Source organism: Mastacembelus armatus, chromosome 17, assembly GCF_900324485.2.
Source record: "Mastacembelus armatus chromosome 17, fMasArm1.2, whole genome shotgun sequence".
Classification (NCBI taxonomy): domain Eukaryota; kingdom Metazoa; phylum Chordata; class Actinopteri; order Synbranchiformes; family Mastacembelidae; genus Mastacembelus; species Mastacembelus armatus.
The window spans coordinates 9,006,513-9,030,218 of record NC_046649.1 but is presented as its reverse complement, the minus strand read 5'-3'; the positions used below and the strand labels follow the sequence as shown (position 1 = coordinate 9,030,218).

The window sequence follows — 23,706 nt, the reverse complement described above, 5'->3', positions numbered from 1 at the left end:
GGGTGACACCACTACTGGCCATCCATGACCAGAGCAACAGGTGGCCTCTTTACAGGTGCCCTCTTTGAACCATCACATAAGGTAGGGATTAATGAGGTGCAGAGGGCAGCGATGTACTGGGGGAGAGCCTCAGTTCCAGGCCACGGATTACTCCCACTTACCTGTGTCAGCACCGAGAGCTGGTGGACAGGCGGCATGCATGCTCTGCTTGAACGGACCAGATGCAGAGGAGATGGATAAATGAAGAGGACAGGCTGTACCAGCACTGAGTCACCAGGGCAGTGAGAGTGTCCAAAAGACAGGGAAAGAAATGTGTATAGACAATGTGTGAGGTAGATGGGAAAAGACAAGAGACAGGAAAGACTACTCAAAATGGCATTTCTCTTAATTCCTGTACAGGATGGTGTAAAAAATGAAGGCTGGACAGGTCAAGTTGGTCCTTTCCTACATTTCCTTTCAAATGAAACACACCCATCTGGCTATACCCCAAAGCTCTTTGCTTCTTACAGATGTTTACCTTAGACTGCTCAGACCAATTTTCCTTAATGCTAGCTCAGTTTAATCTACGAAAAAAAACAGCTCCCACGTCCGTTTTCTTATTTATACAAAGACGCTACTACTTTACTTTCCCCTCTCCTTGTCAGCAGAACTCCATGGTACAACTCGCTCGTTTAAATTCACAGTCATTTTGCTTTATAGTTCTCAATTTAAATAAGTCCTGGCTGGGGGGCAGTAGGACGAATTACCTTTGGAGTCACGCCTAAAATACACACACCATCAACTGTCTCGCAGGCTTTCAGGAAAAGGGGTTTACGCTTTCAGCCTGGCCGCAGCCAATCGCGTCTCTCCACCCCGCTGTCTCCGTCCGATTCCACCGTTTTCACGCTACTCGATCAACCAATGAGAGGGCGAGAACGTCCCGCGCCTCAGCCAATCAGCGAACAGTTGCTATGTTGGAGGCAGAATCGATAAGAGAAGGATTTTTTTCCTCCCTTTTTTTTACAAGCTCACATTATAGCTGGCTTATAGGCCGAGAGAGATCCGGTTTCCTGCCAAGCAACATGTAGGCTACGGACTGAACCACTGAACATACCAGCTCCACATTTTCTTTGACGCTTGTCTAATTACACCACAAATAAAGGCTTAACAGTTCGTCTGAATATTGCATATGCAGATATATGAAGGTATCTGTTTATGGTTGAGGTCATGACAAAGCTAGGTTAGTAAATCTTGGTTGAATTATGATAAATGATGCACATTGACCAAGTTTTAGACTTAAAATTACATTGTGAAAGTTTGTACTTAATTCTCTTTTTTCTCTTCAGCCACTTTTTCTTTAATATACCGGATATCCTTACAGAGATCAGCCCAAATAACAGAATATTTAATTACAGTCCCAATCTACAGTAATTTTAAAGAAGACCTTGAATACCACACAGAAACCTGTAGGCCTACATTCAGCAAACTATTAAGGATACATAAATGGATTGTGTCCTCCCAGTGGCCTAATTCAATCATCCCCAAGGCTTTAGTGAACTGTGTTCTCAGAAAGAAAATCATATTAGATCATAATCCTTAGTTGAATTATTTTACAATAGGTGCAATATATGAACTGCAATTTCAACTTGTTTCATAAACTGACTAAAATAAAAGTGAAATATCACCAAACTATTTCACTAAACAATAACAAGTAGCATTCTCTGCTTTTTTTTTGTCAAAAATTGTAGCATAGCATCACTTCATGCACTGGATGTTTTTAAAAAAGGTAAAATGATCATGCGCTGGCTATTTCAGTGAGCTCAGTGACTGGGGCAAGGGGGTCAGATCCTACTGAGATGGGAGGTGACACTGAGCTAGCTCTAAGAAGGGGATAAAATACAACTGCTTACTATCAAACTATTCAGAAGAAAAGCCAAACCAGATCCACAACCAAATCAGATTTGCAGACACCAGCTTAAGCAGTGAAGGAAATTGATCCCACTTCGTTGAAACAGGTAGAACAGGACAGTGGCACAACCCTAAAATAATAACTTTCCTTTTGGATAAATGCCAGACAGCTTGCATGATTTCCTCCTAATTTAACCTGACAGATACAATATTGTGTTGTACTTCTTTTTCTCAAGGAAAAAAATCACTATCGATTTCAGATGTAATAAATGAAGGACCTCAGAGCCCCTCAAGCTCTCAAGACAATCTCACTGCAGGAGTTCAGCTCTCAAATAGATTAAAAAAGAACCAGCAGGCACATGGCCAGCAAACTAGAGAGGAACAGGACTGAATGACTGGCTTCAATACAGATGGCAGAGAAGCTTCACAGTTCAAATCAGAAGAGCGGCCACCGATCGCTCTTAAAGCAAAATACCATATGTAAACTGTACACTGTGAACTCATTCAAGATAAGGATATAAAGTTTATGCAGTGCACAGGTCTTGTCAGGTGAGGTCTACAGCCTTTCTGGCATTACAGAAAACATACAGTATAGGCATGATAACATTTGCAGCAGAGTATTTGTGACAGAAAGGAATTTTAATAATAATACAAATTACTCTTCTCATTCAAAAGAGGGATTTTTACAGCTTAAGTCATGCTACATATGGAACATATTGGAAATAATATTTACCATATACCTGCAATTACTTGTTTTATCTAGTATAATTTAAAGCCAATCAAAGCAACCCACAAACACTGAACTCTACCTACTCCCATAAGAACCCTTAAGCTGCCAGTTTCATCTCATGTTATTTTTCTTTCCTGGTGAAAGCATCGTCCAGCCAGATGGACAGAGCTCCGATGAAAAAGCCAGACATACCCTGCACTTAAAACAGAATGATAATTATAGAGACCACTTTCCATAGGATGACCCTTACACTATTTACTTTTTCTCCCACAGCACGGGTGATTTGTGAGCAAGGCAAACATTCTGCTTTACTTCACCACAACGGAGACAGCCATGTCTACCCAAGAAAGCCCAATCGCATTGTAGCGACACCACATTCAAAGTCTATGACACTACATTCAAATTTATTTCACAACCTCACCTACTTATTAAAACCTGTTTTACAAGAGACACCTGCAGAAGCAGTAACAAAAAGACAAAGGAAAAAAAGAAAAAGCACTTTCATATTAATCAAGAAAGTAAAGCTTATACACAAGTAATGCAGGAAAATTCTGCTGTTAAGATTAATGTAAGAGGCTTCTTTTCTGCACCTAATAAGAGACACAGTAGCAAAATTAATAGTCTTCTGATGGGCACGTTTTCCTGTCAAACCTGTCCCTTTCCAACACCTATTATCAACTGATTTAATAGAAAACAGAACTGATAACCTCACGAGTGGTAAAAATACATGACATGATTAACACATATCTCGGCCTTGTGTGGAAAGTTATCATGCCAGTATTGAGTCCTGTATATTCTCTGATAAACATGAAGCCAAGTTAAGACTGTTTGAAAAGCATTTAAATGGGATAAGTTATAGTATTACATAGAGAAATTGCAGGTTATAACACTGTGGAGTAAGTTCTACTTTACTCAGGAAAAGATTTGCACTAATTTGTGATTGTGAAATATTGACGTTAAATATGGCAGAAAATTGCATTATTTCCATCAATGCGCTTTCCTTTATATATTTAATTTGCTTAGATATATGGCTAAAACTGTTTTTTGGCTCTGACGTGATGTTTTCATGGCCACAAAGTCCTTGCAGTCTCTCACAAATATCATTCAAAGTCTAGATTTAATAAGTAACTTTTGCCCAAGTTTTTTCCCTTCAAAAAAGGAAAACATTAAAGTGAGGCAGCTCATGGTTGTCGTTTCAAATCTCTGAGCTCAAAGGGTAAGCCTTGCCTTACAGTGGCTCTCTAAGAGTCTCTTTAAGCAGTATCCAATAAGCTAATTGTTTAGCTGAGATGCTGGTTGCCCTTTAGGGAAACAGGACACTCTGGAAATTTAACAATGCATGGCAAAAAGAAGGAAACCTAACCAAGGGTGGCCAGGTTGGCACATGACTACCTTTGAATTTTAATTGGGCAACTCTGGTGTCACCACATACTCTCTAGCACACCACTGGCTGTTTAATACTGAGTGACAGGCTGAAATGGCTGGAAATCCAAATCAAGTGCCAGATGTTATAGAACTTGCATTTCAAGTGTGTGACATATAATCTTACTGGGTGTTACAGTTATTAACCCAGATATGGAGTGTTCAGAGGCGTTTTTCTTTTCTTACCTCAACTCAGACAGGTCCAGTGAGCCCAAGCTATGCTAAATTTCTGAATGTAATAACAGGTTTCCAACATAATATTTAAACTAATTTGATCCCAAGCTACTGATTAAAACAAACCGGGCTACCCATTGCCACTGTCTAAGAGCAGGCTAGGTTGCAGGCTTGGTCAGGTCTCCAGTCGAATAGGTTAGAGCTAACATAGTGGAGAATAGCTACATCTAAAATTATCATTCTGCTAGGTTCTGACATGGTAAGAATACTATGATCATTCACATGGTGGGTTTTTGTGGTTTGTTGTCAAGGATTTCAGTTTGTTTAACTTAACAGCTGGTTCAAAGACGACACTGCCATCTGGCGATGAATATTGTACAAAGATCAGAGTGTGGGTGAAGTGAACAAAACCAACAAAAATAACTTATTTTAAAAATGATTCAAATAAAATAAGCCCTACGTTCGTGTAATGTAAAGGTTTGTTTATCAGAAGTGATATGACGAATCAAACCTGCAGAAAAAGCCCAGAAGAGGAAACATTGAAAGTCTCGGGGATTGATTAGTTAGGACTGGACAGTCATCTGTCAGACCAGTGTAATCGATCCAGACAACAAGGATCGACGGTCTGCAGGGCGACGGAAGTTGTCTGCATCCTCATCAGTAAACTTATGGGTAAGTCTCAGCTAAAAACATTTTTGTATATATATATATAGATATATGACCACAGTTCTCAGTGAGGTGCCAGTCTTGGTCGTGCAGTAAAACTGTGACATCACTGTTCAGTCTGATGATTGAACCCACCCTGGTGAGCTGTCTGCTTGCTAGCATGCCTGGCTAACAGCGGCGGTGAGAAGGATAGCGACTTACCTTTGCTTACCTTCTTTTTGTTTACTATATTGTTGTTAAAGCCACAGTTTTATTGTCTTGTGTTATAGCAGTTTAGTGTTGGTTGTGTCTTTCAGGCCTGCTTTGTCACTAAAGAGGAGGGTTTGGTCTCCATAGTAACACAGTCCTGCTCCAGCTGTCATGTACTCCGTCTCGGCGTCAACATCCCCTGGTTGTGCTGGTGATGCTGCAGCTGCCATGGCAACGCCGGGGTCTGAGCAGGCTCTGCTGGCCTCAGACCACTACGCCAGACTCATCCTGGCCCAAATGAACAAGATGCGGCTCCGCACCGACTTCTGTGACGTGCGGCTGAAGGTTGGCAGCCGGGTTTTCAGGGTCCACCGGCTGGTGCTCGCTGCCAGCAGCCCGTACTTTTCTGCACTGTTTTCTGGGGGGATGAGAGAGGCAGATAAGGAGGAGGTGCAGATTCTTGGAGTAGAGACTGAAGTGTTTGAGAGTTTGCTGGACTTCATATATACAGGTCTATATCATTTCCTATATCATAATTAATTTTGATATAAGAATTTTCTACAAATCTGTTTGGTTGGTTTTAATTTGTACACACACAGGAACAATCAGCGTGACTGTGGAGAACGTTCAGGAGTTGATGGTGGCAGCAGACATGCTACAGCTGAACGAGGTGGTGTCTATCTGTGGAGAGTTTCTTAAGGGACAAATGGACCCGTCTAATTGTGTGGGCATCTTTCAATTTCTGGAGCAGATTGCCTGCATGGACATACTGGAGTTCACAGAGAACTACATCCACGTTCACTTCCTGGAGGTGTGAATTCTGCAGCACACTCTTCTTTGTTTCTTAAGATAATTCAGGTAGATTTACAGACTGATAACCAGTATAATAAAACATCAACAGTCTCTTAGCGAAACTATATGTTTGGCATTTATGTTTCTAACATTGTGCCAACTCACACAGTAAATTTGAGGTTCAACACTTACTGTCTCCAACAACTGTCTCTCTTCAGGTGTGTGTCACTGACGAATTTAGGGGCCTGTCAAAGGATCAGCTGGTAAGGCTGCTACGAAGTGAAGAGCTGAGAATTGAGGATGAATACCAGGTTTTCACTGCAGCCATGGACTGGGTTCTCCAAGATGTGTCAAAAAGGAAAAAACACGTTGTGGAGGTATTGGAACCTGTCCGCTTCCCTTTGCTTTCCCCCCAGAGACTCTTCAAATACATAGAAGGTAAGGAGACTGTCTTTATCCTTATACTTGCAACTCTGCTTTAAAATTCATTACATGAAGCATTCAGAGCACCTGGACATTCTTGGTGTTTTGATATTTAATAAAGGTATTACAGACTTCAGCCTGCGGGTGGCACTACAAACTCTTCTGAAGGAGTACACTGAAGTCACAAAGTCCCTCAAAGAAAATAAGGTGTACAGTCAGCTACAACCAGCCAAGATGAGACCCAGAAGAAAAGCCAGGAAATACCTCTATGCCATAGGTTCTGTTTCAGATCACTAACCTAATATAATTTGATCAATGAAGACACTACCTGAGATTTTCCTACTAAGATGTGTCAGAAATACCATTAATCTTGGACCTTCACTTCAGGAGGGTATACTCGGCTGCAGGGTGGTCGCTGGAGTGACAGCCGAGCATTAAGCTGTGTGGAGCGCTTTGACACCTTCAACCAGTACTGGACCACCGTGTCATCCTTGCACCAGGCTCGCAGCGGACTGGGGGTTGCCGTCCTAGAAGGCATGATTTATGTGGTGGGAGGTAAGAGAGCTGAGGATGTTTTGTTTGTCTTTAGCCCCAAAAGTAAAAGAACTTGAATGAGTCTGACAAAACATCTGTTTCTTTTTTTTTCTTTTTGTCATCAGGGGAGAAAGACTCAATGATTTTTGACTGCACAGAGAGGTATGACCCAGTGACAAAGCAGTGGGCTGCTGTGGCGTCTCTCAACTTTCCTCGCTGTGGAGTTGGTGTCTGCCCCTGCCATGGAGCACTCTATGCACTTGGTAATTATCACAATAATATTAGCACCATGTACAGGCTGAAGTACATTCAGCACAAGCTGGTAGTATAGTTTTAAAGGAACATACCTCTGATTTTGCACATTAGGGTCAGTTTACTACTAGTACTAGTCAAACCATGAGACATAATGAAAGAACATAGGAGCAGTCTTATTAAAGATGTTATTAAAGATTAAAGACAATAAGAAACATTAAAGGAAGACGTTTTATCAGAAGTGGAAAACTGAAAACTGGAATTTTTCAAACTTGTCCTTGTAAAAATAACCAGAAGCATACTAGATGTACATGTAGACTGCAAAGAAAAATACAAGCAATACAATGGCTGGACTGGATGACTGATATCAGAATAAATCACAGAAAACTGTGATATCACAGAAAACTGACACATAGCAAATTCAATAAATTTATGTTGTTTGTGAAATAAAATGGTAAATAACTCAGTAAGTGCACTTAAGTTGATCAATTCACAACCAGCACTTTGGGAGATAAGTCTGACCAGATGGCTGCAATGTACTTTCTTTAGGTGGTTGGGTTGGCTCTGAGATTGGGAAAACAATGGAACGATATGACCCTGAGGAGAATAAGTGGGAGGTCATTGGCAGCATGGCAGTTCCTCGCTATTATTTTGGCTGCTGTGAGCTGCAAGGTGTGTCCCATCTTTTTCTCAAAAAAATAAATGTGTGAACTTGTGTGAAGTGAAGTGTGAAGTGCTGTGTTTTCTGTGTGCTTTTGTCAGTATTCACAATCAACATCACACACATTTACAAATGCTGTTGAACCTGTCTTCTTGCTTGAGTTTGCCACACTTTATTTCTATGTTTTTCTGGTGACATTAATGGACACAGTGAATAAAGCACTTCTGTACTTAATGCATTTGTCCCATTTCCAGGCTTCATTTACGTAATTGGGGGGATCAGTGATGAAGGGATGGAGCTGCGTTCAGCTGAGGTCTATGACCCCATCTCCCGTCGATGGAGTGCCCTGCCCGTCATGGTCACACGCCGAGCCTATGTGGGTGTCGCCTGCCTCAATAACTACATTTATGCAGTGGGCGGATGGAATGAGGCACTCGGTGCACTGGAGACAGTTGAGAAGTACTGTCCTGAAGAGGTAAAGCATGACTAAAAGACACTTGACATAATTTTTATATTTGAAAATCTAATCTTGAATGGATGGATTCTAACATTTTCCTCCTCTCTCTGGTTGTCTTTCAGGAAAAATGGGTGGAAGTGGCGCCAATGTCCACTGCCCGTGCAGGTGTGTCAGTGTCAGCGGTTAATGGGCTGCTGTATGCTGTCGGTGGTAGGGCCACCAGCAGAGACTTCTCTGCCCCAGTGACAGTAGACTCTGTGGAAATCTACGACCCTCACCTGGATACCTGGACTGAGGTGGGCAACATGATAACCAGCCGCTGTGATGGTGGGCTGGCTGTGCTCTGATATACAGGAATACTCAGGCTGAGTCTGTGAACATCCATCTACATCAGCACTGGAATTGTCCCAAGACTGCATAGACTCAAGAAAAACTGCACCTTAAGAAACACAAGTGTGTTTTTGTCTCAAATAGACTCACATTATCCTATGTTATTTATACATGAATTAGACATGTTTTTCTTTTTTATTCGTCCAGAACATTTGACGTTTAATGTAAATACGACAACAGACTTTCAAGTGGAAAACTGCCCAAACTGCTTCTACTTACACACATACTGCTTACTTACACTCATCTGTTTATTTTCACTTCACTTACTGATTTTGCAAGAATACCAGAATGGCAACACACTTATTTTCCTCTCTTGTATATTTAAAGACAAAGTGATAATGATGATAATATTTTTTTCACAGAGGGTGAATTCTATTTTTGATGGACTAGACAATGTTTCCTCTTGTGTAAGAGTCCTGTGGGGACTGGAAATAATGTTCTCATAAAAGAAATACTGTTTTTTTTTTTTCTCATTAAAATGTCTGAGATATGTGCAGTGCTACTTGGAGAATTTATCAAACCTCTCGGACCTACTTGATCATAGAGCTAAATAAAACTAATGGTTGTTTTTATTGTCATGTGAGTGATTTCTGTAAAATGCTAAACAGCTCACCACTATTGTGAGCTGCTATCCTTAGCAATTTTTCCACTGGACAATTATTTTACATATGATACTGTAAATACTGGTGCCTGTTTGTTACTGTTTACACTTAAATCCAATCAAGTGAAGACTGTTCTGTTATTGTGCTTAATGCTAGCACCTTCTAATGCTCTAATTACAACAGCCAACAAACCATGTCCAGTAAAGTGTTTACCTTGGTAAGTGCTGTCAGTTTCTTCATTGTGGCTCATCTCATTAGCACGCTACAGTAAGTGAAGTGGAGATATTGCACAGTGACAGTATTGCCTGACATGAAATGTCATCCTTTGGCAAAGATCATAATATTAATACTACAAAACAGTAATTACACCTTTTCTGATTTAATAAATCTTGTTCAAGAGTTGTGTTTTTTTTAACAGACATTTCTTTACTCATTTAATTAAAATTGAAAAATTGAATGACCTGGCAATGTTTAGTACCATTATGCTTTTTTTTTTTTTACAATGCTTTCCTGGTGTAGTAAATAGTGGTGTGACTAATCAAACCTACTGTGATTGTAGTCTCCTTCTCTAGTGTCCTTTTCATTATGCCCTGCATTTATCTGAGATCTGCTACTGTAAAGCAACAAGGTTTGGTATTGATGTGGCATACTTCCAAGACAACATGGGACTACTTACGTCCAGCTCTACCAGTAAAAGTAATATATTTACATTAAACACTTACATGTTACGTCAATCTCCAGTAAACCCAGTTTAATTTAGGACTGTTTTTTTTCTTTGATAAACTCACTCGGTGTGGAATTGTCACACATTTGGCCTTCAAAAGGGTCATGTGAATATATAAAAATGTTAAATAATTACTACTTCAGTTCTACGTATCACAGATCCTCATTACAGCTGTCACAGAATAGTCATTAAAAAGTGAGAATTATATTATCAATTTTAACAAACTTAAATCAACTTACAAATTATAGAATAATTTATATTTTTTCAACTGTGGTCTTGACATGTATCAGTATGGAGCTGGACAATGAAAAAGTATGCAAATAATTCAAATGTTCATCCAATATCTAAAATTTGCACATGTAAAATTGCTGTATTCAAATAAACTTATCACAGGCAACTTTTTTGTCTGTGCTTCTCCGTGTATGGACTGTACTGTCTGCCCTGTGCTATATTTGGTATATTTTTCACAAGTCAGAAGATTCTGTGCTGATTTTCGTCACAATGAAAACTGTTGTTTTTCCATTTTCTAGATGACATAATACATTTTCCCATATCACATTATCCCAAAAATAAGGTATAAGTAACAAAATGACTGGAACAAACCAGGTTACCTGCACATCTTCACTAACTTTTACAATTTTAATAAGTGGATCAAAGTACAAAACTGAAATCCAAAGAAATCCTGAACTGATCAGTTCAGGATTTCTTTGATCTTCTTCTCAATATAGAATTTCTTAATTATCAGTGTAGCCACCAGTGAGAAGGTGGCAACTAGAGTGAGGACAGTCCGCATGGCTTTGAACCAGGCTGGGTAGCCAGGCAGCAGGGTCAGGTCATAGTGCAGTGACAGACCCAGTCCCATGATAACTACCAGGGCTCCTTCTGCAATACTGTCCCTGCAGAGAAGTGCCAACCAGGCTAGAAGTGATGGCACCACACTGTTGGCCAAGTTCATCCAGTCGGGCTGAGCGGGACTACCAGCAGGGATGGCAAATCCCCAGCGGGCCCCTCCAAGGAAAGATACTATACAGGCTCCATAAACCACTTGAGCATATGCCAATTCAGGGTTGAAGGCCTGTATGGAAGCCATCAGGAGAGGGGCAGACATGAAGGGGATGAGCCCAGAGAAACCAAGGTATAGAGCTGGTTTGGGAGCCTGGGTGAGGGCCCTCAAACTGAATCCCTCCTTGGTGTTTCCTCTGTCTGAGGTACCCTGTGGTTCTCCGTGGCAGAGACGTAAGGCATACCAGTTTACAGGCCTGGGACTAAGAAGCCTGATGGTGCAAGTTGAGGGGGATTGAGAGTGGAACAGCAGCTGGGCTTGTGTTGAGTAGGTCGGTGCTCTGGATATCTGCTGAAGACATTTCCATACTGAAACCTGGCAACACAAAAATCACTGTGTATATCACCAATTATCGGTATAACGTTACCACACATATTAGTGAGCAAACCCGATCAGCCACATTTTTTTCTGTCTTACCCCAGAGATTGTGCTTCTTCTAGATGCAAATCTGATCATTTCAAAGCTGAAAAAGAAACTTGGTTAGTTAATAAAACCTTTGCACAACACGTGCTGGAGTTTTTAGGATATAACCACCTCGAGCTAGTGTCGGTGCTATTAATAGTTAGCATACAATGTTTGATAGCCATTGATGCGATACAGAGCTGTCCTACTGTAACAACCCATAAATCAAAGACGCTACATTACCGTGTTATTGTTTTTCATTCAACGATCTACCAAGGCCACAATAACACAAAACTACTACTTGCAAAGTTAATGTAGCTCAACTAGAGGTCGTTTACAGGCTACATCCTATCGGTGCTCGATTAAATGCCTGTCTTCTAACGCTCTCTAGACGAGTCAGACACGATCTGGTATCGACTAGTTTGGCTGTTGGCGGCAGGGGAGGTATTAAGTTATATTCAAGATGGCAAAACCCCAGTGTACGTGCTACCAGCACTTTGCTCTAGGAATAATTTAGAAAATACGATGATTATACAACTCAATGTATGATAACTTCGTTTTATTTAATGAAAAAAAGAACCAAAGGTGTACCGCATAGTCAGTTCGACACTAAAAACACCGCGGAACCTCAATGAGTTGCATAATCACGACGGTTCCTGAACGCAGCACAACCGAGGCTGTTCGAGTCCCTCAATGCCAGCGGTAAGCGCTCCGATAACCCAAACAAACGTCAATAGTCGTATTAGTACAGGGGGCTGTCGTTGAGAAAAAGTTTGGTCACCGTAGTGTTCGCAGATTTTATGTATATTCGAAGCATTATCCATCGGAGGCTATCTTCTTCAGGGGAAGGTACGCGATATCGTCATGAAACACTGCAAGTTAGCTGGCTAGCGCTTAGCAAGCTGATGAATGTGTGCTGCTGCTGCTGCTAAGGTAGCCATTTTGAAGCTGTGTTGTTCAACGAAGCCAGGTCTGTTTACCTCTATTGGCTCTTCGTGACAGTTGCTTAAATAGATAGTTTTAGCCACCGCCGTCACATTAAATGCGTTTCTGCTTCGCTAAGCCTCCTAACCTTACCAGTTCATTCCGACTACCTAGCGTTTTTTTAGCAGGCTAGGTGATGGCAGCTATTAGCTAACAATCGCTACGCTAACGTTAACGTTAGTTAACTATCAGAGTTAGCTAGCAGCAGAGTTACGACAGATCTGATACCCATGTTAGTTAGTGATTAACCTCGACTAGTTAGCAAACACCAGTCGATGTGCTGGACGCTCTTTAAGCCAAAACATCTCTAGGGTTAGGGTTAGGGTTAGGGTTTAACCCAGCTACTTAGCTGGGTTAAACGCAGTTTTGAATGATTTAGTGATTCCTGAATTGATCTGCTGCAGTGTTTGTGGGTTTCTTACTCTAATCGTGTTCAGCTAGACACTTCTCCAGCATGGCAATGTTGTGTTTCCGTCATACATGTGTGCGTGTTGATTTACACTAAAGTGCATGTCTGTTGCACAGTGTCCGTGGCAAACTCATTGATGTCGAGCTGTTATGTAATAGTTCAGCGGGGATACGGTAACGAGTTCACGGCACCTCTGAGTTTGTGTATTGAGGATTTATTTTTGTTGTGGTGTTCAGATCGATTATTTCGCTTGGTTGAACAAAAGTATGAGTATAAACCTCAGATTGTTACACACACACTCACACTCACACACACACACTGCACCAGCCAGTTCAGACGCACAGCAGCCAGGGGGAGAAGTGCCGAGGAAGAAAAGTGTGCAAGTTATTTTTACACTGATATAAATATTTCATTTAGCAAAGCCTACGCAATTTTATAAAAGAACCACCTTACAGCATAAAATGGTTATGGGATCATGGTGTCAGGATTTTTGCCTCAAAAACGTATTTGAAGTGTCAGCAGCTTTTTTTTTTTTTTTTTAAGATATTAGTTTGGAAGCTTTTTAGGATCTTCAGTAAAGGAGGTGTATCTTTTATACTATCTGACACCCTGTGTATCTGTTCGTGGTATCACAGCTATAGAAATACAAAGAGAAATGTTGGTTTAAGCTGTAATTGTCTCTTTAGGAATCCCAGTATACACCCAGTTGCCAGTTTTTGAGTGAGCCTAACTAATGCAGCACAATATAATACGACAGCCTTGCAACATACCCACTTTAGACTGATGTTAATACACCTTTAATGTTATTTTTAGTTTATAAAGTTAGTTTATAGTGGTATAATTATATTTTACTATACTGAAAGGCGTTTTAGCCATCACATTTAAATCAGTTAGAATGGATTTATTATAATTTTAACACTTCACAGTACAATTTCACAACAACACAAACTACAGCCTCCAAAGGCAAAGTTTCATAAATGTTAAACTTATTTCAAGTTCTTAGAATGAATCTGTGTTAGCTAAGCTACATGTACCTAATAAACTGGCCATGAGTTAATTTATCTGATTATTAATACTGTCTTTGTTTAATGCAGGTCTAGTCTGTTCCTGTGCAGATACCCGCAAGCTGTCTGTGAGAAAACCAAAAACTGCACTGGAACTTCCTGTGAGAAAAATTTCGACTCAAGAAGGAAAGGAAAGAGCCATTCGACAAAATTTGGATGCATGCTTTTTTGAAGCTTAATGTTTTTTTTCCCAGAGGAAAATAAGTTGATTGAGCTCTCCTGAAGATTTGTTTTTGGACGTGCTTAATTGTTGCGAATCATATGACAGGAAGACCTTTTGATTTGTGGAACCTTTTTGTTTAGCTCTTGAGCTTGCATATCTATGAAATCAGACCTATATTCTCTATTTGCTTCAGTCCGACAACAGCAGACATTTAAATGGGCCTCCTACAAATGTGATATTAAACCATATAAAGATATAAACAGCATTATAATGCATCATCCAGCTGCATCTCTGTTTTACTAACCAAAACTGAAAATGATGGCAAAGTAACATAAGGTTTTACTTCCTTCTTTGTCATGTGACTTTGATCCTTTGAGCATTATTTTCTTCAGACTCAGACAGTCTTTTTCACCATTTTAATGAGGTGAGCAGTGGTTTTCAGTTATCCCCATTGCCAGTAAGACTGTCTCTGAACACTTTTTTCTTTTCTCCATGCGTTTCAGTAGAGCTTAAAATGATCCGGTAAAAGGTGAGTCGACACAGAAACATACTGGCACACAGTGTGGCAGGGCAACACCTGTCTCTTTCCCCCCATCTGTTGTCAAAGTGGAACTGCTACACGAACTGCTGTCCATGTTTCAAGTCAGACGATTTTCACAGACTGCTTCCTTATATTAATGAAAAAAAACAACCTGCTTCTTCCTCATCACCGGGACAAATCACCTGTCAAATCAATTTATTTTGCCAATCTGCATAGAGTCGAATCAGGTTTTGAGTCTTCAACATAAGAGCAAATGGTTCAAAGAAATTAGTGAGAAAAGTTACCTGGACTGGAAACAGTAGCATTCAGCATTTATCGGAGACGTGACGACATAGGAGCTGCTTGGGAATCTGTTTCGGGAAGGAAAATCGGTTCCCCTGCACGTCTGCTTTAAAATTGACTTCCAGTTTGGCCAGTTCTCTGGATCACCATTTCAGATCGTTCCTGCAACCTTTTGACCCATCTCCCAGTGTTTCACCCTGGACGAAGGGATCTGCCTCTGGGGAAAGGGGCTGTGCTGTCCTGGCAGAGGTGGAGAGTGGGTTGTCAGTGAGCTGCTCCCCATCTCTCAGTGCACACACACTGTGATCAGTGCCAAGAGGCCTGAGGAACCGAGCCCAGCCGGACCGAGAGGAGGCAGAGGACTTCAGAGCCACAGACTCTGGGGTAATTAGAAAGCTTCACCTCACTGACTTGGCTGGGGCAGACATGCATAATGTATTCAGCAGCCATAAAATTAATCCCTATACACACAAAGACTTTATACACACACAGTTTTAAAGTCACATTACAAAGTTTAGCAAAATACAACACGGGGAGCTCTATCAATTTATCACACATATTCAAATAGGAAAACAATCAACATGCATGATTTTGCACATTATATTTCCCATTCAGGCTGTCAAGCAGTTATCAGCTTCAAGTAGATTTTTGTTTTCTGCTAAGAATAGGGCTCTTTTTGGCTTTTTTTGTGGGAGGCCTTTATCCTTGAAAAAGATTACATGAAATCAAAGATAACTGAACATGAAAGGGAATTTATTTCAGTGCATAAGATTTACGTGTCTACGCTTTGCCGAGTCTGAGTATTGATGTCTTTGCTGATGTCCATTTCTTTTGTTAGATCCTGGCCATGAGGTTTGATGCCTCAACCCACTGACCGGAAACACTGGACCTAAATGGCGCAGCATGACTTTGTCCCTGCCTGGCTTAACTTCTCCACACCCCAGCCCGCCAAGGTGTGTGCACGCCTGTGTATTCTTTGTATTGTATATATGCGTGAGGTGTCTGTGTGTCTCTTTAGTGACAACTCATCCTCAGAGCCTGACAGCACAGTCAGTTCATGGTTCAGCATAAGGTCACCTAGACATCGTGTGCCAGTTTGGAAAAGACTGCTCCTACAGGAATCACATAGAGAGAGGTCACAAATCATTTTTGAGAGCGACTGATTTTAGATCTTCAGGGTACATAAAATCTACATCCTGATATGTGACCTCAGGATTTTGGTGTTCCTAATGTGAATGTTTGTAACTTCTGTATCATGAAAACTTTTATTGTTGTAGCTGAGTGAAATGGACGAGAATTGGACTTTTACCAACTAATGATTTGGCTGATGCTCATATCATATTAAGTTTAAATCTATGTTATGTTAACAGAGTTATAATAATTAAGTCATTTTCCGTTACATTATGTATATTGGCTCACAATATAAAAGAAGAACTGGCAGACAGCACTTAAAACTTTGTTCCACTAATTCCAATGTTTTCCTGTATCAGGGAATTTCAGAAAGTATCACCACCATTGTAACCACCATGGACTCTAACCAGTGAAACAAATGAGACTGTTTAGGTAGCTGAAGACAAATGCTTTCAATTAAGATTATTGGACACTGACTACTAAAGCAAGCTTATTGTGTTATACATTCAGCAGAGAGTTGCTAACAAGAAATCAACACTGGCTATGTGGTATTTTCAAACTAGCTCAAGAATTGGGTGTTTTTTCATATTTTTGACATTTCAGAGACTGGTCACAGTGATTTACAGAATATACTGATATTTATTGGCAGGAGTATTATTGTAACAGTATGTAATCTGTTAGCTAATGAAGCAAGCATGCTAATGAACACAGCCTGGCTGTGTTCATTAGCATCTGTATGTTAGAGCTGCACTGGAGCGTTGAAATGTCTGTCATTCAGTAGTTGCATGTGCTTTAAATATCATGAGCATTGATTAAATTGCTGAATACTTTAGGTTGTTTAGGACTGTCATACTTTACTCTGACTCTATTCTAGGTTTAGCCAGCTCTGGTCCTTGAGGGCCACTGTTTTCCAATTATCCCTGTCCTACCCACTGCTGATTACCTGGATCAGGTATGTTCAGCCAATCAGAAGTTGGAAGGGCAGGCATAGCTGAAAAATGGGAAGGGCAGTGGCATTTGAGGACTGGAGTTGGCTACCCCAGCTCTAGTCAGTGATGTCCCCACCCAGAGTTATTTTAATTGCTGCCCATAATTGTGGATGTGGCTGCAATTTAGGGATCTGGAACTAAGCTGGATCTGCCACATGTAGTTTAGATTAAATATTGTGTGCAGGGTGCTTCTGTCCAGAGCTCAGGAAGTTGTTTAGCTCAGTGGCCTGACTGAAATCAAAAGTTAAGACAGAGCCACAAGTGTACAGCCACTGTCCTGCTGACACTCGGCTGCACCTCAGTGTGACTTAGTCTGCACACATATGCCAGGGTTGGAGTTTTTTTTTTTGTTTGTTTTTTTTTTTTTTTTTTTTTTGGTACATAGTGTGTTATCCATGAAGGTTGTAACAGCACCTTGAGATGGCTCTTGCAGGGATAGGCTAAAGAGCACAGTTTGATCTTTGAGCTTCAGATGATGTCAAGGATATTATTCAGATAGAGCTTAGCATTTGCAGTCAACATTATCAAGCACACAGCTGTCAGTGCAGTGACTTCAGGATTTACCACTAAGCATTGTGCAGACTGTTTTTTAATCTTACAGTCTAACACGACAGCACTTTTTTTTTTCTTTTTTTTTTAAAGCAAGCACTTTGATTGTTTTTTGCTCCTGTGATGTCTTTTTTTTGTTCACTCAAAATAGATCCTCATATTGACGTTTTGACTTAGTTATGTAATATTTGAGGGAGTAAGAGAGGAACTGATAATATGGGCAAGGTTTATTGCTAATCTGAGTTTCTACACAAGGACAAAGATAAAAAAAAAAATCCTGAAAAATAGTCTTTAAGGTTTTTGTTTTTGTTTTTTTTGTTTTTTTTTTTTTAATTTTGCTTTGCAGTTTTGTCTTCTTGTCCGTTTATCCTGGAAGAAACAGATATTTATCATTGTCTAGTTTCCCACTTTTATAAATATTGGCCCCTGTTCTTCATCCTCTAGTCCCCTGCTGCCAACCTTGACAAGCAAGGTGAGCTCCACCACCACAAAGACGGCAGAACCGCTGTGAGCCGTCGCCGCCACAACTCCTCTGATGGCTTCTTCAACAACGGCTCCCTACGCGCCCCAGCAGGTAAGAGTGATAACTAGTTGCCTTTTTGTTGTTGAAAAAGGATCTGTGAGAAACTGAGCTGAATAGTACTGATTTAATACTGCAGTGTAAAAAAATAGTTGCCGTCCGTGGCTTCCCATTGGAATAATGAGAATGAAGAATATTTGTGGTGTCCTTTGTGAAACTGATGCTAAAGCTGTACTTGTATTGTTGATGTTGCTGTGGATGAAACATTGTGTGGTGGTGGTGGTGGTCACCACTGCAGGGTGTCCATGTGTAGTCACAACGTTCCACGGACCGTTGTGTCTCTATACCCACCTTTTGTGCTGCCCTTCATGTATGAAACATGCTAGTCAGACATGTTGAAAGTCTTGAGCTTTTAATGGAATGTCTGTCCCTGTAGTCTTGGCGCTAACTGCTGGTGTAGTTTCCTTGTGGGCATTGACGCTGGAGTGTTTGCCTGATCTGTTGGCCCCATAGTTGTTTTTGTGCCCTGTAGACTCTTTGGGTGCAAGCTGTGAGGGATATGGCCTTTTTGCTAATGGCCAAGATTAAACTTGGTAATGATTCCTGTAGTCTGCAAGCTTCCACTCTGTCTTCTCATGTTACTGCAGCAGCATAAGGTTTGTCTTGCTAAAAAAGCACAGCAGTAGTAGTCAAAGTAAAACAGTACTGGAATGTGAGACAGCCTGCTGTTTATCTGAATAAATTCTTCACTTTTCGAATTAAAGTGGCCATGTGGAGTTTCTTTTTCTGGGAAAAAAGTTATGTTTACATTCAGTATAACTCACCAAAATGCACTGTGTGTATAATTACAGGCCAGCAAACACATCACACACTTCCTTTCACATAAAACATTTGCAAAGCTGATTCTTAAAGCATTTTAAATGCAGCATTTTTCACATTCCTGTTTACCAGCGTGTTTATTGCTTCTGCTGGTGCATTGCAGCATATCTAGCCATACATATCTTGTCATATCTTGCCATGTTACCACCCCCTGTAGCTCAATGGAATAGTGTGACATTATTGGTAGTACCGTGGCTCATGTTGCGGGTGTGCACAACATAAACAAAGCAAGCACCCATTCATAGAAACACAGCTCTGAAGCACTACTAGAGGTCTAAACCTCCACAGTGACTGTGTCCCAAACACTCACAAACTGAACCTGAACTGAAACTGAACTCTTTACATTCAAGGACCAAAAGCATAAACATCACTCACTTTATTCATTTCATGTGACATTTTTTTAACCATGATTTCACTTCTTATTTATGTTTTTTTGACAAATATTCAGGTGGTTTTAGTACCTCTGCTATTTTTGGTTATTGAAAGATGACAACAAATCTCAGTGGGCTTAATAGATTAGAATTAAATGCATCATGAGATTTACAGATTTTTTTACAGATCTTTAAATGCTAACACTTTTTGCTGTGCCAGTGCAAGAGAGTCTTTCAGAAAACTGATAAGAGAATTATTGTTTTGCTTGTAAGGAAAAGGTCTGTCTATCACAGCCACGTTTCACAGGGGTGCTCTAAATTTGTGGAGCATGATTTACGTTACATTTTTATATTTGCTGTGTGTTTGCTCTTTGCAGGTGACGGATGGCAGCAGCCCTCTCTGCTTCTGAGGCATGACTCAGTGGACTCAGGGGTGGCCAAAGGAGGACATGGTGGGTTAGCAGGGGGCTCGTGTTGGAAGGAAACACCCAGCTGGCATGGAGCGCCACGGGGGGCCCAGGACGGCCATCACCACCAGGGACGCCACCCCAAGCGGGGAGGAGGTGACAGGGACAGACAGGGGGGCCACCGGCAGCGCAATGGTAACTTCCATCCCCGAAAGAGCGCCTCGTACCAGGACAAGTTCCCCAACGAGGAACGCAAGGACAGCAAGGACGACAAGCTGAAGTTTGTGGAGGAGGACTTTGTGAGTAGATAACCTTCACTTTTGTTTTTTTATCTTAAAGCATGGAAGTGACCTTGACATAGTTCTGCAGTGGCAAAACTGCTGAAAGATAAAATAACTTGAGTCAGTGGCAAGGCCATTGGAATTGTTGAATAAAGAAAGCTCGGAATTCAGTTAGATATAAATGTAGACTTACACTATATTCAGGAAAATAGTAATTGGTCACACTGCGCCTGATCTTAGATAATCTTAACTACTGTCTACTTGCAGATTTCATGAGGATTAAGCATTACAACAGTTTCCTTGTACTGCCCCACTAGGATTAATCCTGTCAGCAACAACGTGCTCAGATTATTGGATGTTAGCATGGCTAGACAATACATAATTTGAATGCTAAGGCATTTCATGCAGCTGTTCATTTTTTGTCTTTTAGCCTTCCCTCAACCCTGAAACAACTGGAAAGCCTGGGACTCAGATGCGAGCAGTGGCTCCCCATGCTGGAGTGTGGGGTAAGAGCTCTGAGTCCAGATTTGATTTCCATTCTAAAATTAACAAATTTGACAGTTTGAGTTTGGTTCAGCAGTTTCTCATTCTCACCTCTTAACATTTAATTACTGACTGTCCTGTTTCAGAAAACCCCCCTAGTGGCAAACAGATGGTGTCCAAAATGCTGGTTATCAAGAAGGTTTCCAAGGAGGACCCCAGCACAGCCTTCTCTGCAGGGTTTGCCACTGCTGGTACCCTGCCCACAAACGGCAACAAAGCTCCCATCCCAGGCTCCAGCGTTTACAAGAACCTGGTCCCAAAACCTGCTGTGGCCCCCACCAAAGTAGGACTTGCTGCAGAGTCTCAGATTATATGAACAGCTGACTTTAGACATAAAGAATAAGATAAACAGGCATATTTGTATTAAACTGGACTCAAGCTTGGCATATCTTACCAGTTATTTGTGTGTTAGGCTGGTTGTGATGGAGACTCATTCTTATATCGTCTCTCCCAGAGCACCCAGTGGAAGTCCAGTGGTAGAGAGATCACCAAGTCTGGTCTCCACATGCCAGGCCGAGATTCAGTCTTCACCAGCCCCGTCTCTGCAGCCAAACCCAGCACCCCAGCCAGTGCACCACAGCACAACACCCCGAAAGAGGTAAGGAGATTGTCTCACTCCAACAGGAGCGGTTTTTTAATGATGTAATGAACTCATACTGCTTACTAACATAATGGAAACTGCACATCAAGCAGAGGGGGAAATTTCCAGTGCAGCACTTTTATGTTGAACTCCATGCATGATATAGTGTATGACACTCGCCCTCCCCCTGTGTAGTAAATGACAGGTTTTATCTAAACATAGTAATTATGTGTCAGTGTGGTTGCTGACTGAGATGCTTATAAACTTGTGCACATGACATTTTTCTTTGCAGCAATGTTCATGCTTTGTCTTCTCTGCAGTGTATTAAAGTCTATTCTATGGACCTGAACTGTATTATTTAAAATCCATCAGAAAGTAGTATGCTACCCCTGCAACTGCCAGTATACGTTTTCATTGTTGATGTGCTTTGAACTTGTGCAGAATTGATAAAATGATGTTAAATTCCTTTTCTCCTTTTCATGTCTTCTCGCGGCAGCACCCTTCCAGCATGACTCCTCCCATAGACATCGCCCCATCAAGGCTGAAGCTGATGCGCCGCGGTCCGGACCGTAAGAGCGAGTTCCTGCGAGCTCTGAAAGACGAGGGCACTGGAGAGCTGACAACAAGCAGCAGCCCAGGAACTTCAGGAGAGGTAAGCAGCTGTTTGGGTTATCTTCATAGACCCTCACAGAACAGCACAGTGGTTTCAGGTTGATGCTGTATACTGACAAATTTGTCAATTCTCTGCAAGTAGATTTCAGTCTCAGCTACATATCACAAATTACCAAAGAAAATTAGCTTTGTTGTATTCTGTGCAAGTATCAAGTCTTTTTTTTTTTTTTTCGCCCTCTTTGTAAATGTTCTCAGGGGGAAAGCAGCACCCCAGAGCCCAAACCCTACAGCGAGGAGGTCTGCCATGAGAATGGTCTGTCTTACTCCCTCAGTGACTCAGACACTGAACACCTGTCCAGCTCCCTGGAGGCAGAGCACAGGTAGGACACCACTAACAAATTCATAACACACACACGCACACACACACGTTCTCTCTCACACACAGCCAACTAAACAGAAAATGATTGTGCTTATCTAGGTTGCTGAAGGCCATGGGCTGGCAGGAGTACCCAGAAAACGATGACAACTTCCTGCCTTTGACAGAGGACGAGCTGAGAGAGTTCCAGACTAAAACTGAACAGGTGAGACCTGAGTACTATTTAAGTTTATCCTTTTTAGTTAAACCACATGCAGTTTCACTTAAATTTGGTCTTGTTGGCATTTAACCTGTACTAGATTTTCCCCATACTAATTTAAAAGTAAGGAAGGAATGAAATGGCAACTCATTCATACACTGACTTTGTTTTGACCAGCTGAAGAGGAACGGTATGCACAGGAATGGGGTTCTCCCGAGAGCACGTGGTGTGACCCTCCACTTCACCCCCTGGAGGAGTGTGGCGGAGGCGCATGTGGAGGAGGGCTCCGAGTCCGAAACAAGTAGCAGCAGCCAGACCTCTGACGACGACGACTGCATCAAATCCTAACGTGGCTTTATGGAACAAAAAAAATAAAATAAAAAAACACAACAGCCAACACCACATCCCAGCAAGTGATTCCCCTCTTCCTCTCTCATTTTTTGTTTTTAGAGCACCATATTGAATTATTTTCGTTTTGATTTTTTTGTTGTTCTTGCACAAGGGAAAAACCAATCATATCCCAGTGAAGGGGGAGAATCCTGCTCCGCCAGACGTCGTTTTCCCTGCGTTTCCTCCTTCACTGCAGTCCCTGCCCTCTTTGACCCTCCCTCCACCCACCCCCTTCTTCCTTTTTTTTTTTTTTCCTCGCTTTGTGGAACTGAAGTGTTCATCAAAAAAAGAAGGGCAATGAGTGCACACTTGATTCTGCTTTAAACAGACTAACTCATTTCATTGATGATGCTGATGACACATTATTAATGATATTAATAAAAATTGGTTCCTGACAAGCTGATATGTTTCAATATGAATCTGCCTACTGTGGTGTTTTGAGTGTACATAGTTCATAGTGATCCCTCATTGACTAGTATGCAACCTCAATTCTTGTTGGCCTGAGTGGCACAATAATGAACTCATACCAAAAATGATAAATCCAGGTTTGTTTTTTTTCTGAGCAGCTGTACAGCAGCTACTGTATGTCTGAATGTGCCCACAAGTAGAGCTGCTTTTCCTGCTGAAAATATTCTTGGATTTGTGCTGGTTATAAACAGTATTTACCCACTTTCAGAGGACTGATTGTAGCTACATAAAATACTTGTCTGGATTGTCCAAATACTAATTTGATATGCAAAAATCTTTTTTTGTTGTAGTGCAAGAACAAATCTCTAGAAAATAGTGCCTGCATGTTTTTAAGCAAAGGACATTTAGTCATGCTGTTTTTAAACTACTGCTCAGATGTGTTTCTGATATATAAACATACAAGCCCTTTAAACAAACTACAACATCTCCAGTAAAAACACTATTAAGTTGAAACGGTGAATGTGTTGTTAGCATTGGCCAAGCCTACAGCAACAACCAGTTACACATTTCAGTTCACATATAAACACCCCACATTAAGTTGTGCTAAGTTTTAGTGCAAGATATTCTAATTTTCACCTGTATATTCGAACAGTAGCACCC

At 41.1% G+C, this 23,706-nt stretch overlaps 3 protein-coding genes across 10 annotated transcripts; 2 read left to right on the top strand and 1 right to left on the bottom strand.

Moving 5' to 3' along the window:
- Nucleotides 1-4,813: 4,813 nt before the first annotated feature.
- Nucleotides 4,814-9,579, top strand: ipp (intracisternal A particle-promoted polypeptide). 4 transcript variants are annotated; one of them, XM_026312907.2, is made up of 10 exons: nt 4,814-4,885; nt 5,216-5,579; nt 5,668-5,879; nt 6,079-6,298; nt 6,405-6,560; nt 6,671-6,838; nt 6,943-7,080; nt 7,619-7,741; nt 7,985-8,205; nt 8,310-9,579. In XM_026312907.2, exons 2-10 carry the CDS (start codon nt 5,240-5,242, stop codon nt 8,532-8,534), a joined length of 1,803 nt encoding a protein of 600 aa, XP_026168692.1. In that variant the 5' UTR covers nt 4,814-4,885; nt 5,216-5,239; the 3' UTR covers nt 8,535-9,579. The 4 variants fall into 4 exon arrangements, with proteins under 4 accessions (XP_026168692.1, XP_026168689.1, XP_026168691.1 ...); XM_026312904.2 differs by having other exon boundaries at nt 4,817-4,885; nt 5,176-5,579; XM_026312906.2 differs by lacking the exon at nt 4,814-4,885 and adding an exon at nt 4,932-5,059 and having other exon boundaries at nt 5,176-5,579.
- Nucleotides 9,580-10,103: 524 nt separating this feature from the next.
- On the bottom strand, nt 10,104-11,841 carry LOC113133893 (transmembrane protein 69-like). Of its 2 annotated transcripts, none has more exons than XM_026312913.2 (3): nt 11,612-11,841; nt 11,384-11,429; nt 10,104-11,281 (listed from the first exon to the last, which is right to left on the bottom strand). In XM_026312913.2, exons 2-3 carry the CDS (start codon nt 11,420-11,422, stop codon nt 10,595-10,597), a joined length of 726 nt encoding a protein of 241 aa, XP_026168698.1. In that variant the 5' UTR covers nt 11,423-11,429; nt 11,612-11,841; the 3' UTR covers nt 10,104-10,594. The 2 variants fall into 2 exon arrangements, with proteins under 2 accessions (XP_026168698.1, XP_026168699.1); XM_026312914.2 differs by having other exon boundaries at nt 10,104-11,254.
- A 121-nt stretch (nt 11,842-11,962) lies between these two features.
- On the top strand, nt 11,963-23,057 carry gpbp1l1 (GC-rich promoter binding protein 1-like 1). Of its 4 annotated transcripts, XM_026312912.2 has the most exons (13): nt 12,085-12,217; nt 13,856-14,412; nt 14,495-15,195; nt 15,650-15,764; nt 17,925-18,054; nt 19,628-19,956; nt 20,369-20,444; nt 20,568-20,764; nt 20,936-21,079; nt 21,558-21,713; nt 21,929-22,053; nt 22,152-22,254; nt 22,426-23,057. In XM_026312912.2, the coding sequence occupies exons 4-13, from the start codon at nt 15,705-15,707 to the stop codon at nt 22,594-22,596; spliced, it is 1,491 nt and encodes a 496-aa protein (XP_026168697.1). In that variant the 5' UTR covers nt 12,085-12,217; nt 13,856-14,412; nt 14,495-15,195; nt 15,650-15,704; the 3' UTR covers nt 22,597-23,057. The 4 variants fall into 4 exon arrangements, with proteins under 4 accessions (XP_026168696.1, XP_026168697.1, XP_026168694.1 ...); XM_026312911.1 differs by lacking the exon at nt 12,085-12,217 and adding an exon at nt 11,963-12,070 and having other exon boundaries at nt 13,856-15,195; XM_026312909.2 differs by having other exon boundaries at nt 13,856-15,195.
- Nucleotides 23,058-23,706: the final 649 nt, after the last annotated feature.

What these genes read in the sequence shown, in the direction of transcription:
- ipp (XM_026312907.2), top strand. Translation starts at nt 5,240, where the DNA reads ATGTACTCCGTCTCGGCGTCAACATCCCCTGGTTGTGCTGGTGATGCT. An exon ending in TCCACGTTCACTTCCTGGAG is followed by an intron (nt 5,880 to 6,078) that starts GTGTGAATTCTG and finishes GTCTCTCTTCAG; the next exon opens with GTGTGTGTCACTGACGAATT. An exon ending in GAAATACCTCTATGCCATAG is followed by an intron (nt 6,561 to 6,670) that starts GTTCTGTTTCAG and finishes CCTTCACTTCAG; the next exon opens with GAGGGTATACTCGGCTGCAG.
- LOC113133893 (XM_026312913.2), bottom strand. Translation starts at nt 11,422, where the DNA reads ATGATCAGATTTGCATCTAGAAGAAGCACAATCTCTGGG. An exon ending in GAAGAAGCACAATCTCTGGG is followed by an intron (nt 11,282 to 11,383) that starts GTAAGACAGAAA and finishes TTGTGTTGCCAG; the next exon opens with GTTTCAGTATGGAAATGTCT.
- gpbp1l1 (XM_026312911.1), top strand. Translation starts at nt 15,705, where the DNA reads ATGGCGCAGCATGACTTTGTCCCTGCCTGGCTTAACTTCTCCACACCC. An exon ending in CTCCCTACGCGCCCCAGCAG is followed by an intron (nt 18,055 to 19,627) that starts GTAAGAGTGATA and finishes TGCTCTTTGCAG; the next exon opens with GTGACGGATGGCAGCAGCCC. An exon ending in AGCACAACACCCCGAAAGAG is followed by an intron (nt 21,080 to 21,557) that starts GTAAGGAGATTG and finishes TTCTCGCGGCAG; the next exon opens with CACCCTTCCAGCATGACTCC.